At 36.2% G+C, this 16,151-nt stretch overlaps 1 protein-coding gene across 1 annotated transcript in view; it reads left to right on the plus strand.

Annotated features, from left to right (window-relative positions):
• Positions 1 to 10,436, plus strand: part of LOC117113442 (cleavage stimulation factor subunit 2-like) — a 14,052-nt gene extending 3,616 nt beyond the window's left edge. The window contains exons 3-10 of the mRNA XM_033256776.1: positions 1,015 to 1,043; positions 2,456 to 2,563; positions 4,147 to 4,266; positions 4,760 to 4,838; positions 5,639 to 5,830; positions 6,543 to 6,871; positions 8,078 to 8,218; positions 8,933 to 10,436. Of these exons, the coding sequence (XP_033112667.1) occupies positions 1,015 to 1,043; positions 2,456 to 2,563; positions 4,147 to 4,266; positions 4,760 to 4,838; positions 5,639 to 5,830; positions 6,543 to 6,871; positions 8,078 to 8,218; positions 8,933 to 9,058 (1,124 nt within the window). The 3' untranslated portion in view covers positions 9,059 to 10,436. The remainder of the gene's footprint in view (positions 1 to 1,014; positions 1,044 to 2,455; positions 2,564 to 4,146; positions 4,267 to 4,759; positions 4,839 to 5,638; positions 5,831 to 6,542; positions 6,872 to 8,077; positions 8,219 to 8,932) is intronic.
• The last annotated feature ends 5,715 nt before the right edge of the window (positions 10,437 to 16,151 follow it).

The following is a 16,151-nucleotide window of genomic DNA, read 5'->3' on the forward strand; positions in this document are numbered from 1 at the left end:
ATATTTTACTAGCCCACAGACAGGAAAAAATTTTGTTTCAAAATATTTATTAGCGACAATTAAATTTGAAGGTTGATTTGCAATTTCATAATTTCTGTAGCATTGCTGTTTGAGCTACCCTCTCAAAATATTGTTGAATAAATAAATAAAAAAATCACCATGCTGCAAAATGACTCTGGTTATAACAGGGACAGATGAGCATGTTTTACATCTCCCTGGTTATAACTTTGGCTTTCTAATATTTAACAAAGGGCCCAGAAATCAATCAAACCAATGCATCTGTTAAATCTTTAGGTCTCAAGTCACTCACCCCCAATGGCAATAAATCTTGCTTAAGCTACCTAGGCTAGGCTACCTAGGCCTAGGCAAGACCTAGGGCCTAGGCTAGCCTACCTATAGCATTTAAGTACTTATTATTAAAAGTTGAACATTTTAAAAATATCATTATGAGAAAATAATATGAATATAAGGTAGTACATTAAATTAAATGTTCTAACTACCTAAATTAACCAGATTGAACGATCAAACCATCTTCTATTGAGAGAAAGATAACATGCCATCTGTAGTGGTTGGTGAATGACTTGGGGATCATCTTAATAATTAAACACTCACGCACGTGGAGAGCTGAAAGCTAGCTAAAGTGTACTGTCTGGGCTGCGGTACCTCCTGTGCAGGGATTGGCTCGAAAGTTCCGCTTTTTTTTAATTTTTTTATTTTTAAAGAAAATGTTTTTCTTGCTAATTCTCCACTAGACTACCGGGCAACATGAGGAGTAAATAGGCTAGCCCGGAGCGGTTTTTACTAGACATTGTACGCCGGGCTAGTACTAAATCGAGCCCTGGACTTTGGTTAAAGTTACCCTGGTTAAAGTTACCATTTTTTAAATCCAGTGCGAACAAGGCTTTACTGTATGAACTTCAGAAATTTTAGTTCTCAAAATTTGATTCCTTAAAATTGTATATAGTTGAAATGATTTATTACTATGTAATAATGAACATGTTTTGTTTATTTCAGATACTGGAACTGTAACTGTTTTACCAGAGGTTAGATTTTTTTTTTATATAATAATACAGTATTACAAAGTAATATAATTTATACAAGTTAAGCACAAGTGAACAAGAGCGACCGTTCGCTGGTCCGCGCTTTAAACTGAGGTTACCTCTATTCAACGATTAACTCTTTGTGTATGCACCTTTCAGACGAGGCTTTGTGTTAACAAATTAACAAGGTCTTTAAGTGCCAGTTACAAGTAAACAAAATGGCAAGGTGAAAATATAATGAGCAGCAGAGTTAAAGTATGAGATTCAAAGAACAGAGAAACAGTTTTGTAAGTAAAAGGTAGGAAAGGGTGAAGGTAGGAGAATAACGCAAAACTCACAGCATCGTTTTACTGAATTATGTATGGACGATTCAAAGAAAAAAGTAGCGAGAAATGCGTTACAGTAATATGTACCCGGATTGTCACCAACCATCGCCAGATGACATGATGCAGCAAAATCAAGCACTAACACAGAGCGAAGATACATTTGTCATCTAAAAGTCGCTTTACCGTGTGACCCAGCTTTAGGGTTCATGTTCCTGCCGTTTTTCTTTGACGAATGCTTTGCAACACTTTATATGTTAAACAAAACGCGGAGGTTACGAGTGCGAAAATGTTATTTATTCTTGCTCTTCAAGGTTCGGGGTGTTTGGAGCACTTTTTTTTTTTTTTTGCATTCGGGAGACAGTTGCTTAATCTATTTTGCTTCACTCCATCCATGAGTAAGTGGTTTCGTTGTTCGGTTTAAAGATGAAGACGGTGATTATACTGTTTACATGCAATATACAAAATGCAGTTGTCAAATGTGAAGCAATAATAATATACATTTGAGATGAGTATCACGTTGCAATTTTATTTTTCCAACGTTATCATAATTATCATTTGTTATTATTAAAGTATTTGCGTAGGTAGGTGAGTATGTTTTCCGTAGTTTTCCAATGTTTGGTGTAATAATTTCAGGCAGTACTATTATACCATCTTTAAAATGCAGTACAATGTTTATTTGGTTATTTATTATAATTAGGTTTTTCAAAGCTTATGTGGTACACTGCAGTTTGCCCTCCAATTCTAGACAATTCATTGGGACTTCTGGCTCACTGAGTTATGGAAGCAATGCTTCTTCAGAAGTCCCAGGACCTTTGTGTCAAATAAATTAAGTGAACGACCTTTGGGACCTGAACATTCAAAATGGTCTTGAGTTTCGGTCTTGAATTTGGTTAGGTCTGTGTTAAAAGATTGAAGATTGCTATTTGGTTCTTAGAAAAATCGTCTCGGAATTATTGGGGTTTTGATTTGGCGAGTATACTACATGTATTTTTCATGCATGTGAGTAGGTGCTTCTCAAGGTACAAAATTAGCTTGTTCATATGTGATTTTAGGTTGATAAACCATCTTAATTTGTTTTTCTGATTTCAGTCACCGTTTGGAGAGGCAGTCACACCGGCAGAGGCACCTGAGGCCATCTCTAAAGCAGTTGAAAGTCTTCCGCCTGAACAGATGTTTGAGTTAATGAAACAGATGAAGGTACAGTCCTTTAAAACTTTAAACACACAATTCAGGTGTAAAGGCACCAAACTGTGACATGCTTTTTGTTTTAAGTTTAAAAACTGGAGATTGGTGAAAAAAACAATCAGAGACAGCAGTGTAAACTTTTCCAGGCTTCAAATCTATCATTAGGCCTAAAAAAAACCAACTTGTTTTTGCCATCATCCGGCTTTCTCCAATTAAAGATCCTTCTTCCAATCTCAAACCACAAACAAATTAGCCCCAAATTGCAAGGAGACCTATAGTGTACATATATTCAGTTTCTACATTTAAAAAAAAAAAATTTTTTATCCCACCCTTCATCTTCTACAAACCTATACAGACCGTTTTTGTAATCTTTCTTCCGCCTGCCCCTTCACTTAAATATTTACAATGTGACAGCAAACAAACTATTTTTTTTTAGGCCTTATGTATGCGTATATGCGACATATTTTGAAACCTGGACAAAGTGACGAAATATCAAAGCATGATTGTTCTTATTTATAAAAAGGATATGTTCTACTGTATAATTAATGTAGCCACTTTCAGTGTATTGGCAAATATTTACACACTTTGCACGTGACTGCACGCACAGTGACCAGTCACAAAATGCTTTAGCAACCCACCAAAACAAAATGCATATTTTCGGCAAAGACCAGCCAAACCAGTCACTGGTCGCAAAAATCTATTTTCATTTATTAATACAAGGTAAAACAATGAAATGAAAATGGTAAAAGAATCATTTAAATCCGACATTTTCTCATGAAATTACAAGCATTTAAAAATTGAGCTGTAGAACAATACTCGAGAAATCAGCCTTCAAAGTTTATGATTTCTGGCATTTCTCAGGCAGAGACCATCACCAAATCGTTACAAATTGTTGTTTTAACATTGAAAATGGGGGAAATAACAGCATGGCATGATGTATAAATACATGAAGGTTAGTTTAGTGCAATAAAATGGATTTCAACAATTTTGATGTTCCAGCTTGTTTTGGCCATTATCTCTGAAACATGAATTGCGACGAGTGACTGGTTTGGTTTGTCTTTGTCACATTTTATAAAAATTGTAAAAAACTCCAAATGATAACTTGCCACTTTGGGTGTTGTGAGAACACGTCACATAACAATATATTTAATTTCCAGTTTTGTACAGATTTTTTAATATTTAAAAAGCAGGGGGGAAAACTGATGTAACCCAACTTTTTTCCACATTTTTCCCCCAGTTTATAAAAAACAGTTAAACCCCCCAGTTTATATAATACAGTTAAACTTACCTAAGTCGACCATGCCTTACTTATGTAATTTTCATGCCAAACTGACGTGTAAGTCATATTTTATCTAAGTCAAACAATTTTTTGTGTGGCATTTTGGTTTGACTTCGGTAAGTTCAACTGTATTCAAAAATCTGTATGTCATTAAAAGCTGACAAGTTTTTCCTCAAATATGTGTTGTAAAAAAAATCAGTTGTACAACATATAATTTAATACTGCAGTAGTTAAACCAAATTGTTCACTGTTGCTTTTTTAAATGTTGAATTAAAAAAAGTTAAATTCTGTTAATCATCTGCCTTTATTGTTATAGACGGTGATTCAAAATAATCCGGTTGAAGCACGTAATATGTTGCTACAGAATCCGCAGCTAGCCTACGCTCTTCTGCAGGCCCAAGTGGTGATGAGGATTGTCAATCCCGAGATAGCTATGGTTTGTGTTTATTATATCCCATAAAGTCATTTTAACCAATACCATGTTTTTCTATCAAAATATCCTCAAGCCTAAAATCTGTTGCAAAACCTATAATGTAAATTGAATGTTAAATTTTATGATTGATAATGATGATGATGATGTTCCGTATAGTAATGAAGATGATGAGGCCAAATAAAACAAATTTTTTGTTTGCCCTTCTTTTTTTTTTAAATTACAATTAGGGGCGGGTGGAAAAAGTTTTTTTTTTAATTTATTTTTTTTATTAAATACTCATATGGAATAAAAATAACCCACAGAGGCCTAGAATGGCAATATCCTACATCAGACAGCAACTTTAAACTAATTTGTAGGGCATCTGGCAAAAAATAAAAATAAATTCACTCACATTTTTTTTTATTTGTAAAGAAAATATCTAAAGAATTTTGTTCAAACATGAACTGTAAGTTTTAGCTGTGTTTCATATAAACATTAACTTGTGTTTTTTCGGCAGACCTTGCTTCATAAACAGAATGACCCAACTCCACCTTTGCAGCCCGCCGCACCAATCCCCGCTGGGAATCCACCACGAGGTAGGACAGGTATTTCTGTCTGCCGCCCTCTTGCGGGGGTAGTAGACTCTATGCTAACAAATTGAAAGATTATGTTAACTTGACACTGTAATATGGTTTACTTTGGATGCTTGAAGGGTGTGCACGGTCGCATATATAGCACCACCACTCTCACAATGTTCCAGTAAGGATGCTAATAGTTTATAAGTTTTAGTGATACCACTTCGAACACAGGAGTTTAAGCACGAATGTAACCCCTCTTGTGAAAATAGCTAAACTAATGTAACATCAATAGATTACTATAATTTTAAAGTAGGCAGTACACACTCGCATCTTGATACTTGACAGGATAATCCTAAAAAAGCCAATTTTGGCTATACTAGGATGACTGTAGGCGACATCAGCGCCTGTGATGCTGCAAAAGTAAAATAAATACCTATCTAACAAGAAGAAACTGGCGACATAAACATCTGAAAAAAGAGTGCACTACAGGAATGAACAGGTTACTAGGGGTGGCTGCCATGAGGCTCTCACTCCTGCTGGAACCTATTTTCTATCTTCTGTATTTTACCGAGTATAAGTTTGTGTTCGAGTGTAGGCCCATCCCCTAGTTCAGGATTCATTTCAGACACTAGCCTTTATTTGAGCATAAGACCAGGGTATAATTTTAACAATTTAATGCAGCTGAACTGTCTTCCTAAAATAATAGGCTAGAGGGGAAGTTAAGAATTATGGTATACAGTATTCTAATGTTTGAATGTCCGAATGATGATGAATGGTATCAATTATTAAACAGTTTTTCTTTTTACCCTGCTAAACAGGTGGTCCCGTTTCACTTGGTGGTCCCCATGGCATACCAAGATTAAATGTACCGATGCCTGGTGCACCAATGCCTGGTCCCCCAATGACCATTCCAAACCAAATGCCAAGCCAGCAACAGTTACTGAGAGGAGGCTTACTTGGAGATGGCCCAAGAGGTCCTCCTGCACAAGAAAGAGCACCGGACAGAGGAGGTAATGATGTCATACTTGCCGTCTGATTTATATTTCAATTGATAGGGTTAATAATCTAGCTTGGCCCGACTGGATTAGATTGGATTTATTCGGTGTAAACACCAAGGATAGCCCATGAAAGTCTAGAAGAAGACTTATTTCCAGTGGGGTCCTTCTGGTGGTGATTGGATAGTACACCGGGAGACAATCCCCTACTCTTTTGCGAAGGGTGTACTGTGTTCTTTAACATGCACATGGGCCATAAATGCACACAGGACCAACGGCTTAAATGTCTCATCTGAAAGACGGTGCACTATTATAACTTGTATTTGAGCCCTCCAGCTGAAATACAAGGAGAGACAGCGATGGGAATTGAACCAGGGACCATGTATAGATATATGAAGGTTAGTTTAGTACAATAAAATAAATTTCAAGAAAGTCCACCATGTTTTGGCCATTATTTGAGAAACATGATCTGCAACGAGTGACTAGTTTGGCTTGTTGCAACTTATGTGATGTATTCCAGTCTCTGTACCTCATATTATTGAAACCTACAGTAGTTTATAATGCATGATGTTAAGACGGTCCTAAATATCAGCTGACCACCAATGGTAAGATGGTTAGGTCACCATCTAAAAATATGATGAAAGATACTTTTTTAAATTTGCAGAAGAGAAGAATTTAATGTTCATTTAGTAATTGCAACATTTCATGAAATTTGACTTTCCACTAGGAATGATGGATCGAGGCATGGAGCCGAGGGACATGGAGCCCCGAGGCATAGAACCCAGAGGAATGGAACCCCGTGGCATGGAGCCGAGAGGCATGGAGCCGAGAGGCATGGAGCCGAGAGGCATGGAGGCCCGTGGCATGGGGCCTAGAGGATCTGACAGACCAATCGACCATCATGGGTCAACAGACAACCGAGGATTACCTATGGATCGGCGTGGTCCGGGATTTGATAGAGGGTTCGATAGAGCTCCTGAGTCGCGTGTTCATGACCCAAGAGCACCGCATGATTTCAACCGGCAAATGGGGGCCCATTCAATCGGACCGTCTGGGGTATGTACCAATTATAACACCAGCTTATTCCGTCAAAACACTCTAGAGATCTATACTTCATACACTTTCTTACATTTAACATTTTAAAATTTTGGCTTAAATGTATTTTTTGTTTATATTTACCTTAAACTTAGATATATGCTTTTAGTGTAGCTTTCACTGTCATTCCAACAGCTTTATTCAGCTAACTGAATCACCTTGTTCACCTTTTCTTGTTTTTCTTGTGCGGATTTAGACCTTCGCACAGTTTGCCATGGTGAATTTCAGAGTAAGTATAAAAACAATACAAAAAAAATTATTGGTTGTCTATACAAATTTATCTGAGATTATTGTGCGATTGTCAGTGAAGCTCTGGATCCTCTAACCAACGTCCATCCACAGCAGCAGCGATGAAGGAATGCAGTGATGACATTTTCCTTACTATCCATGCTCTCTTCACCCCCTAAGTTTGTCAAAACATTTAAAGAATAGAAAAGAAATTTATATTGAAATTGAAGTCTTAAGAGTTACATCTCCAGACATCTAGAGGTGCCATAATCATAAATTTTCTTGGTGGGGCTAAGGTGTTACAGACCCTCAATCTGTGAAAGTCCTTCCCTTTCCCCCTCTAGTTTGAATTCCTAGATCTACCACTGGCAGGTCAAGGAGCCCAGCCATCATTCCCCCTAAATTTTTCCAAATTTAAAAAAAATGTAGAAAAAAGAAAATGATATTCAAATTGTATGAGAGTGCAATTACCAGCCATCCGGAGGTGCTATACTCATCATGGTGGTCTTTTTTCAAAAAACTTTGGACAGGCTTCTTTATCGAGATGGGCTTCTCTTTGGGACAGGCTTTTTCCGAGGCTACGTTTGCAAAGTATAAAAGAAGGGGCTTCTCGAAAGGAATGCTGTAAATTTTCAGAATTACTACTATAAAACAATAAATAGGGCCACTGTAATATCATGGAGAGTATCCCGCAATAAATCACATTAACTACTGTGAAAGCCAAGCATATTTCTAATTTATTTTGTTTCTTTGAAATTCATGTGTCGAAAAAACAGTCCATGCTATCTTGAAAAGAAGCCTATGTGCTTCTTTTCAAGGCTAAAAGTGAAAATAGGGCGGCTTCAGTTCGAGATCGGCTTCTTCTGGAGATTAAGCCCATTGGACTTCTATTCGAGGTTTTACGGTAACTGAATCAATGTAATCAATTTTTTTTTGCAGGGTCAAGGAGGTGGACACCATCCAGGAGGACCTCAGCATAATGTACACCACGGACAGTCACCACTACAAATGCCCAGTGGATTGCCACAACCAGGACCCCAAAGAGGTCAACCAAACCCAACGGCTCAAGAGCAAGAGAAGGTAAGGAACGGCTATTAGGGAGCTTTTGATTGTCATCTGCGCATGCAAGAACGTTGAATTCTCGCAATGGCATGGATTGTAAAACGCCATTTGGCCAATTCTAAGTATGCAGAGAACGTAGGAGACTGGATGCATTTCCATTTACATAAAACGAAAATGTCTGGGTTGATCCCGAGTTGCTCCTATTTTACACCGGCAACGAACATGCTTTCAAATACCACCCGCAATTTTTGTTGCGATGGTGAAGATCACTTCGCTCGAGTTCCTCGCCGTGACAAAGCGGCAATTATTGTAATTATTGAAGCAATGTATCTTCAGATTTTATACGAATTAAATCAGCAGTTTTGTTGTCAAGTGTATACGGGAGCGCAGGAGGTTTAATTTGAAAAGTGTCTTGGACAAGCCCGTCGCTAGCAAAGTATAGGCCTACCTGACCACGACTGCAGTAGGCGCCAGGTAAGGTCTAACTCCGGAATCGAATTCGGTGTTGTTTAAACTGGCGACTCCAACGCTGAATGCGGTTGGCACATCAAACTCGGAATGTTGTATTTTTTGTCGTTTACACTAACCACAACTTGGGAGTTTCTAGCCCGGGTATTGTAAAATCCCGGGTTGTGTCCGGAGTTTTGCTTGCAGTGTAAAAGGGGTATTGGCCAATAGTTCCTTGTTATAGATTATCATATATAAATTTCTTTTATCTTTTATCTCCATTAGGCGGCTCTCATCATGCAGGTCCTGCAACTTTCAAATGAACAAATCAACATGCTGCCTTCGGAACAGAGACAGAGCATCATGGTCCTCAAAGAACAGATAGCAAGGAGTCAGGGACAGCTTCCATGAATCTTGTTTCTACACAATTCTTCAATTGTCTCTTTAAATTTGTTTCTAAATGTCTGTCAGAAGTTTAACACTGTTGTACTTCATCAGACCACGTCTGATGAAATATTTATCAATTAATACCCATGAAATCCAAGTATCTGCTGAGGCATTGCTAAAAAAAATACAATGATAACAAGCATTTCTTTATAAACGTTTTTTTACGATGACATAGGACCTATGATAGGCCTACTGTACTATGGGAATATGTGAGAAAAACATGCATGTATGTAGTTAATTCCATTCGTAGGAGTGTCTGCGTCCGCCGCCAAAACTTTGCGTACTAGACGCAAAACCAAAGCTGTCATACTTTTAAACAAGCCTCCGATCTTGGAGGTTTTGCGTACTATACGCGAAAACTTGAAAAAATTGGTGGGTTGATTAAAAGTTTTAAAAACTCTGATTTTGGAGTTTTCGGGTATAGTGCGCAAAACCTCCGAAATCAAAGTTTTGGCGGCGGGCACAGACACTATTAACTTCTGAACTTGAACATTGGAAAGGGCATGGAAAGCGCCACCCCATTTTAAGCCTCCAAAAATGGTATAAACTGTCCTACAGTTAAACACAATATCGTTAACTAAACTAATAATAATTAATAGAGTAATAACGTACACAAGAATGTCTCAAAGCACCTACAACGTTGTTTCATGGATCCATAAATCAGCAAACAGCACAAAGTGCAACCTCTACTTTTTTTTAACTGAAATTACCCCAAATAAGGCTCGAAAGCCACTTCTAGGTAAGGGGTTACTTAACTACTATTTTACTTATGTGCCATGAAAATGGATACGGGTAGGACTAAAACATTGCCTGAACCACTTGACAGCCTGTCAAAATTGCAAGTTGGGGTATCTAAGCATGGCCGGCTGAGATTTGGCATCCTGTGGTTTGAACTCCTGACCACAAGTTCAACAATCAGAATGGAAACCACATTGCCAATTTGCCTTCCCCATATACCTTGAGAGTGTACCCAGTTAATGTTGTCATTAAATAGCACAGTGATACCATTCAAAGCCAACACATTCAAAGCCATCCAATCTAATATAAAGCGCATTATACAATGTATTGTGCAACAATTTGAGCGAGCGCTCAGAAAAAAAGAAACAGAAAACGGTATACAAAGAAGAACCCATTTATATTACTGGGTGAAGAGAAACAAACACAGATAAAGTGCCTTGCCCAAGGATACAAGTTAGCGGAAGGCACGACATGAGATTCAATACCCCAACCTTAAAGTTTGGGGCCGTAACTGGACCCGCTTAGCCAACAGTGCATTTTGTAACTATAATTATTTTTTCCATTCGAATATTGTTTTTGTGTCAATAAAACACTTTCAAGCGTATTACAGTAATTAGTTTTACTTTGTACTATGCAATGTCATAGCCAGGATTTTCAGACAGTGTGTGACAATATCAGAGTGGACCCACTTTACACGTAAATTCAAATACTGTAATCTGTACCCATTTTCTTAAAATTTTACCCATTTTAGGCTGAATATAAGAAATTCGACCCATTTTTAAAAATGTGGATTCATTTTATGCATAAAATTGCATAATTTGGATCCATTTTAAAAAATATGGACCCATTCTTTTTGTGGACCCATTAGAAAAATTGTGTTGGACTGTCCCAATAGCTGGCTACGGCATTGGTACTATGTGTTTTAACATCATATTTTACAAGGATAATCCTGGTTACTTGTTACTGACTTTTCTTGCGATATTTCGTGCATTTTTGAAGCACACAACTAATTTGCTCAGACTAGTCTTTATCAGTATGGGTCAAACAACAGCTTGTTCAGAACTTCACTTAATAAATTTGTTGATCAATCAACATTTTTCATGCAATGGCTTATTACGTTTACTATTACCAGGGGCGGATCCAGATTTATTTATTTGGTATGAATTGCGACGAAGTAATTTTGAAACTGTATACACGGTAAGGAGGTATCGGATTATGTGTCCTATGTTTTGGCAACAAGGGTATAGGAATTTGGGCAGATCTGACCTTCGCAACATTTACCATGGCGAAGATCCGGTAGATGAAAGTACATAGTAAAGAATCATTATAAGCGGCGCCGACTTTCTACTCGCAGTTTTGTTCAGAAACACAGTCACAACCAGAATAAAACCAACCCAAGAAGATTTGCCAAAGATTGTCCCCACTAAGTCAGCCACTAAATAAAATTGGTGTACCGGTACAGGATTTTTTAAAGTGTTTGCAGAGCAGAAATGTATAGACGAAACCTACCGGTGGTGGCATTATCGCAGCATTAATACCAACAGTCCATCGTACAACAAATCGACCGGAGTACTTACCTAGTACTTTATACTGTCAGAAATTTGCCGACGAGGGGTCCGACGTGACGGCCTGGAATTTAGGGTTCAATAGGAGAGTTTTTATGGCGGCTTATGGCCTAAAATGTGCTTTTAGACCACAATATTAGGGATTGGCAATCAAAATAAGGTTATTTGGATAGCAACATTATAATTTTTTTAATTTTTGATCCGACGACCTAGTAATTCGTCGAACGACAGGGGAGAACATCACACCGATTGGGTGTTAACAAGTAAAAGATATTCACAATTAAAACAGTAAGAGGTACGATGGTGGGCCTGCGTTTTGACGCGATCGGTGGCGGATGTATCGGACTGCATTTTAGTAAATTTTTATTTTATCTTTCAATGTTACATACTGAACAAAGTGGAAATGTTTTGACTGAAATGAAAGTCACAAATACAGATATTTTTTAGCATAATGAGGATATTACTACCAACGTGAAATTATTTTTATTTTTAATTAATACAATTTCGTTTTGATAGAATTTTTTACGCAATTTATTGAAATTATACGGATTTGTTACATTGTTCAATATGGATTGTAGTTGGATACTTATCTGTGATGTACTAAGATGTTTGTAAGATGCTGCTCAGAGATCTCAGTTTTCATTTCCTTTCTTGGTTAAAACCAACATTATGACTAATTTTTTTTTATCTGACCAACACCTATTCGGCTGTTGTAAGCCCATAGTCATCACGTGATATATGTAATTATATTTGACAAAAACATGTGACATGCCTAAATATGGTCATGATAACATCATTATAATTACACCATAATATGGCCATACATTTTATATTTATATATCCCAAGATTTCGTTTCTTTTACCCTTTTTTAACCCAAATTCATGTGTACGCGTTTCTATTGTGTTGGCGTGTGTAACCAACGTAACACAATGCCCGCGCCTTACGTGCAAAGGGGAGCGTATTCTTTTTCGATTTCCTTTAAATTTCCGTTGTATTCGACGTATTTTTAATCCCTGATTAGTGAGGTGTATAAATTGTACGTTTCGCCTACATTTGTAAGTTTTTTGTGGTATCTTTGTCTATAAAATTCATTCAAAACACGATCCGATCGCTCTTCGTGCACTGGTTCATCGCACACGAATTTCAAAATTCAAATTCAGTTTAATTCTCTTTCAATTCAAAATTATTTTTATAAGAACTTTGAGTGACCTACAATATTTTTTTTAGTTAGTTTTTATTTATTTTTTTTTTTTGCCTTTAGGCCCAGGCCTAGCATAAACGTAAACCTAGGCCCAGAGACGTAAACCTAGATAGACCTAGGTAGGCCTAGGCTAGGTCTATATAGGCCTACTATACTATACTACTACTAGTACTACTATATTACTCTACTAGTACTAGGCCTAGGTATATATTTTAGGTCATATTAATTATTGTATTTCACAGACAATGTCTATATAGGCCTATGTAAATATAAATGAATAAATATATATATATATATATATATATATATATATATAACATATATATATATACAACTGTCTTATACACATCTTGTTACTATATATTGTATTATGATGAATACAATATTATTATTATATATTGTATATATATATATATATATATATATTGTTTTAAAGTGCTATTTTACAGACTAATCTGTAGGTTAGACCTATATGTTAACTTTGTGTACAGGCCTATACTAAACTACTATATATCAAATATATTGTATGTGGTGCCTAAACAGTGTACTGTATCATAAGCTAGGCTATCATCATCTGCATTTATTTTTACTTTCTGCTAACAGACACAACTGTTACTACGAGGCTGATTGTTTATCTACTTAAGTCGCGGTGGATACAAGGCTTTTGTTGTAGTTTAAATCAAGAGCAAAAGTATTGGCTTGTTGAGCAAATGCCATGGAATTTCGAAGTGAAAATATTCCCCGGCCAAGTCCAGATAATAAAGATTGGTTTCTAGACGAACTCAATGAAGTCAAAGACCGAATAAGTTACATCGACCTGTTGAAAATACGTACAGACGCTCGACGAATTGTGAACAAGTGTCTTCACCGTGCGCAGACGAACGCTGAACAAATCGAGCAAATACAGACTGAAGCTGCAAAAAATGAACACAACTTGTACTACAGTGACAGCCAACTCGCCCACGGGGGTATCGTGGATTGTACTGATTCTAAGGAAGACAAATCAGTACAAGTGATTTCAATTGATGAAGACTTGGTTCATGGTGTTGATGCCACGGCAAGGGCTCTCTGTGGAAGCGTTTTAAGACAGGCAATTGTGGAGATTTCAAAAGAACAACAGATAAATAGTCCAAAACATTTGCAAAAAGCAAATAAAAAAAGGTGTCCTCTCTTCCACAGCAAATGTACGTCTAGATTTCCGCTATAAGGGAAAGTGGTATAGACATATTAGGAAGGCCTTGGGAAAATGATTAATTTCTTTTTTTGGTGTTATTTTTTATTTTATTTTTTTAACAATCGGTTTGTAATTGTAAAGAATAAATTGTTCTTTAATTGTAACGAGCTGCATATAAGGGTCTGTGATTTACAACGCGATTTACAGTATATAGGCCTATACTGTATAATTAACACTATTTTAAATTTTAAATATGCAATTTTTATATTTTACACTGAGAATACAGTACCAGTAATTTTTATTGAAAATATTATTTTTAGATAAGATAAAATAAGGTAAGATATAGGCAGGCAAGTTATGTTGACAAGCAATATAGAAATTATTATATAGCTTAAATTCAGCTTTACTATGCTGCTCCTTCAATCTACGTTGACGTTAACGCAAAACTCAAACATGAAATGCAAACCACTCAAAATATGATAATGAAGCTTATTCTTTAAATCTTAATCCTAGAGAACACGTTGGTTTGAAAGAACTTTCTGCATTGGGGTATTTACTTGTTGGCAACCGTGTCCAATTTCTTACGTTGGTACAGTACATGCATTTAGCAGTCCATGTAACTGAAAATTTGTTAAGATTTCATATCTACATTGGAAGGCCAAAACAACCAAAAATTTAATCCACTTGTATCTAAACTTGGGTTTCAGTTTCAGAGCAGAAACATATGTAGAAATTGGTTCGAATTGAAATTTTAGTCTCAAAATCCACCGGTATATTTGAGCATATGATTCAGAATTTAAAAAAAAATATTATCCAACTCAACCCTTCCTGAATTATTCTGAATATTTTGACATAATGGTCCATAGAACTCAAATATTGTGATAGACTCCGACGTGGCATCTTAAAATTTTCACAGCAAGTTGGCATATTGGGTAATATCACACCGTATACAAAACATGTTTTGTAGAGACAAATTCCGTTACCAAAAAAGGGATTAATGTTTTTCTGTGAGCAAACAAATGTCCATAAACTCAAGTCACTTTATATTCTCTTAGTAGGCATACACCAACAGATTTCTTTGATCTTTGCTAGTTTTGTAGAAAATTTGGTAACGGAATTGCATTTGGTAACGGAATTACATGGTTACGGAATTACATTAGGTCATGAATACAGTTAATAGAACTTCACTATTACAAAATATACTGTCCATATTTCTCCATAGCATTGATTCAGATTGATACTTATGTCCAATGGAGCCTATTAAAATGACAAAGTGACAGCAAATGACCTTAGCAGATAGTGATAAGCTGAATTTAGTGATGATTGTGATGATGCAGATGTCAGTGATGATGCTAGCTGGAGATAGTGATATTGATGAAGTTGAAGATAGTAATCAAGCTCATGATGGTACAAGTAATGTTATAGGCCTACAGTCGAAAGTGATAATAAATTGTCTATAGATCCGACCTGAAGCAGGTGGTTGTTAAGTACTTTTGCCAGAAGAATGCCAACACATTTGTTGGTCGGGTTCTTGAAAGTCACAATGACAATTTTACCCTAAAGTTTGTTAAAATAATTGAATTTTGTTAATTTGTGGCCAATTGATGACATTCATAGTGGATAGATCTTGCATAGTACCGAGCTATGTGAACCAAAGATGGATATGCATTCTAGAATAACGTTTTCGGATTATTGTGGGAACAGTAGGTGCGGGAGAAACATAATATTTATGCCTACTGTACTGTAGTTAAATTAGCTTAGAATCATATGATGTAGTTCTATAAAGTACAGTACACTAAATACTATCAACACATTGTCTTTGGATAGTTTGATATTTTAATCCACGTCCATGTTCTATCGGACATGTAACTCCAATATTGTCGTGTAATTCCGTTACAAAACAAAACCATACAAATACAGTTAACCAAGTACTCAAGTACACTATAAAGATTATTACCATTTCTTTTTTCGATAGTTAGATTTTTTTTTAACATTATAATCAAATACAACTAAACCATAAACATATGAGCAGCAAACTTTCATTAACAGTTTAGCCACACCTTTTGTCCAGACTGCAATACCAGTCACTAATGTTAATTTGTTATAATATTCAGACAGAATCTTACATTCCGTGATCAAAATTAAAATTGAAAAGTTCTGTGTAATTCCGTTACCGAAATGCAACTGGTCAAAATTTCAAAATATTGTTAGTTTTTTTTTTCCAAGTACCACTGTTTGATATTGTTAGGTGTATGTATTACTTACATCTATAATAGTTATTATTCAATGCACGCCCTAATTTTCTGGGTTTGTGAAAATAAGCCAAAAATATAATGTTGTGATTTGTGATTCCGTTACCGTGGAATTGCCCATATATA

Source organism: Anneissia japonica, unplaced genomic scaffold (genome assembly GCF_011630105.1).
Source record: "Anneissia japonica isolate Jap-2015-1 unplaced genomic scaffold, ASM1163010v1 scaffold493_len2256704_cov171, whole genome shotgun sequence".
Taxonomy (NCBI): domain Eukaryota; kingdom Metazoa; phylum Echinodermata; class Crinoidea; order Comatulida; family Comatulidae; genus Anneissia; species Anneissia japonica.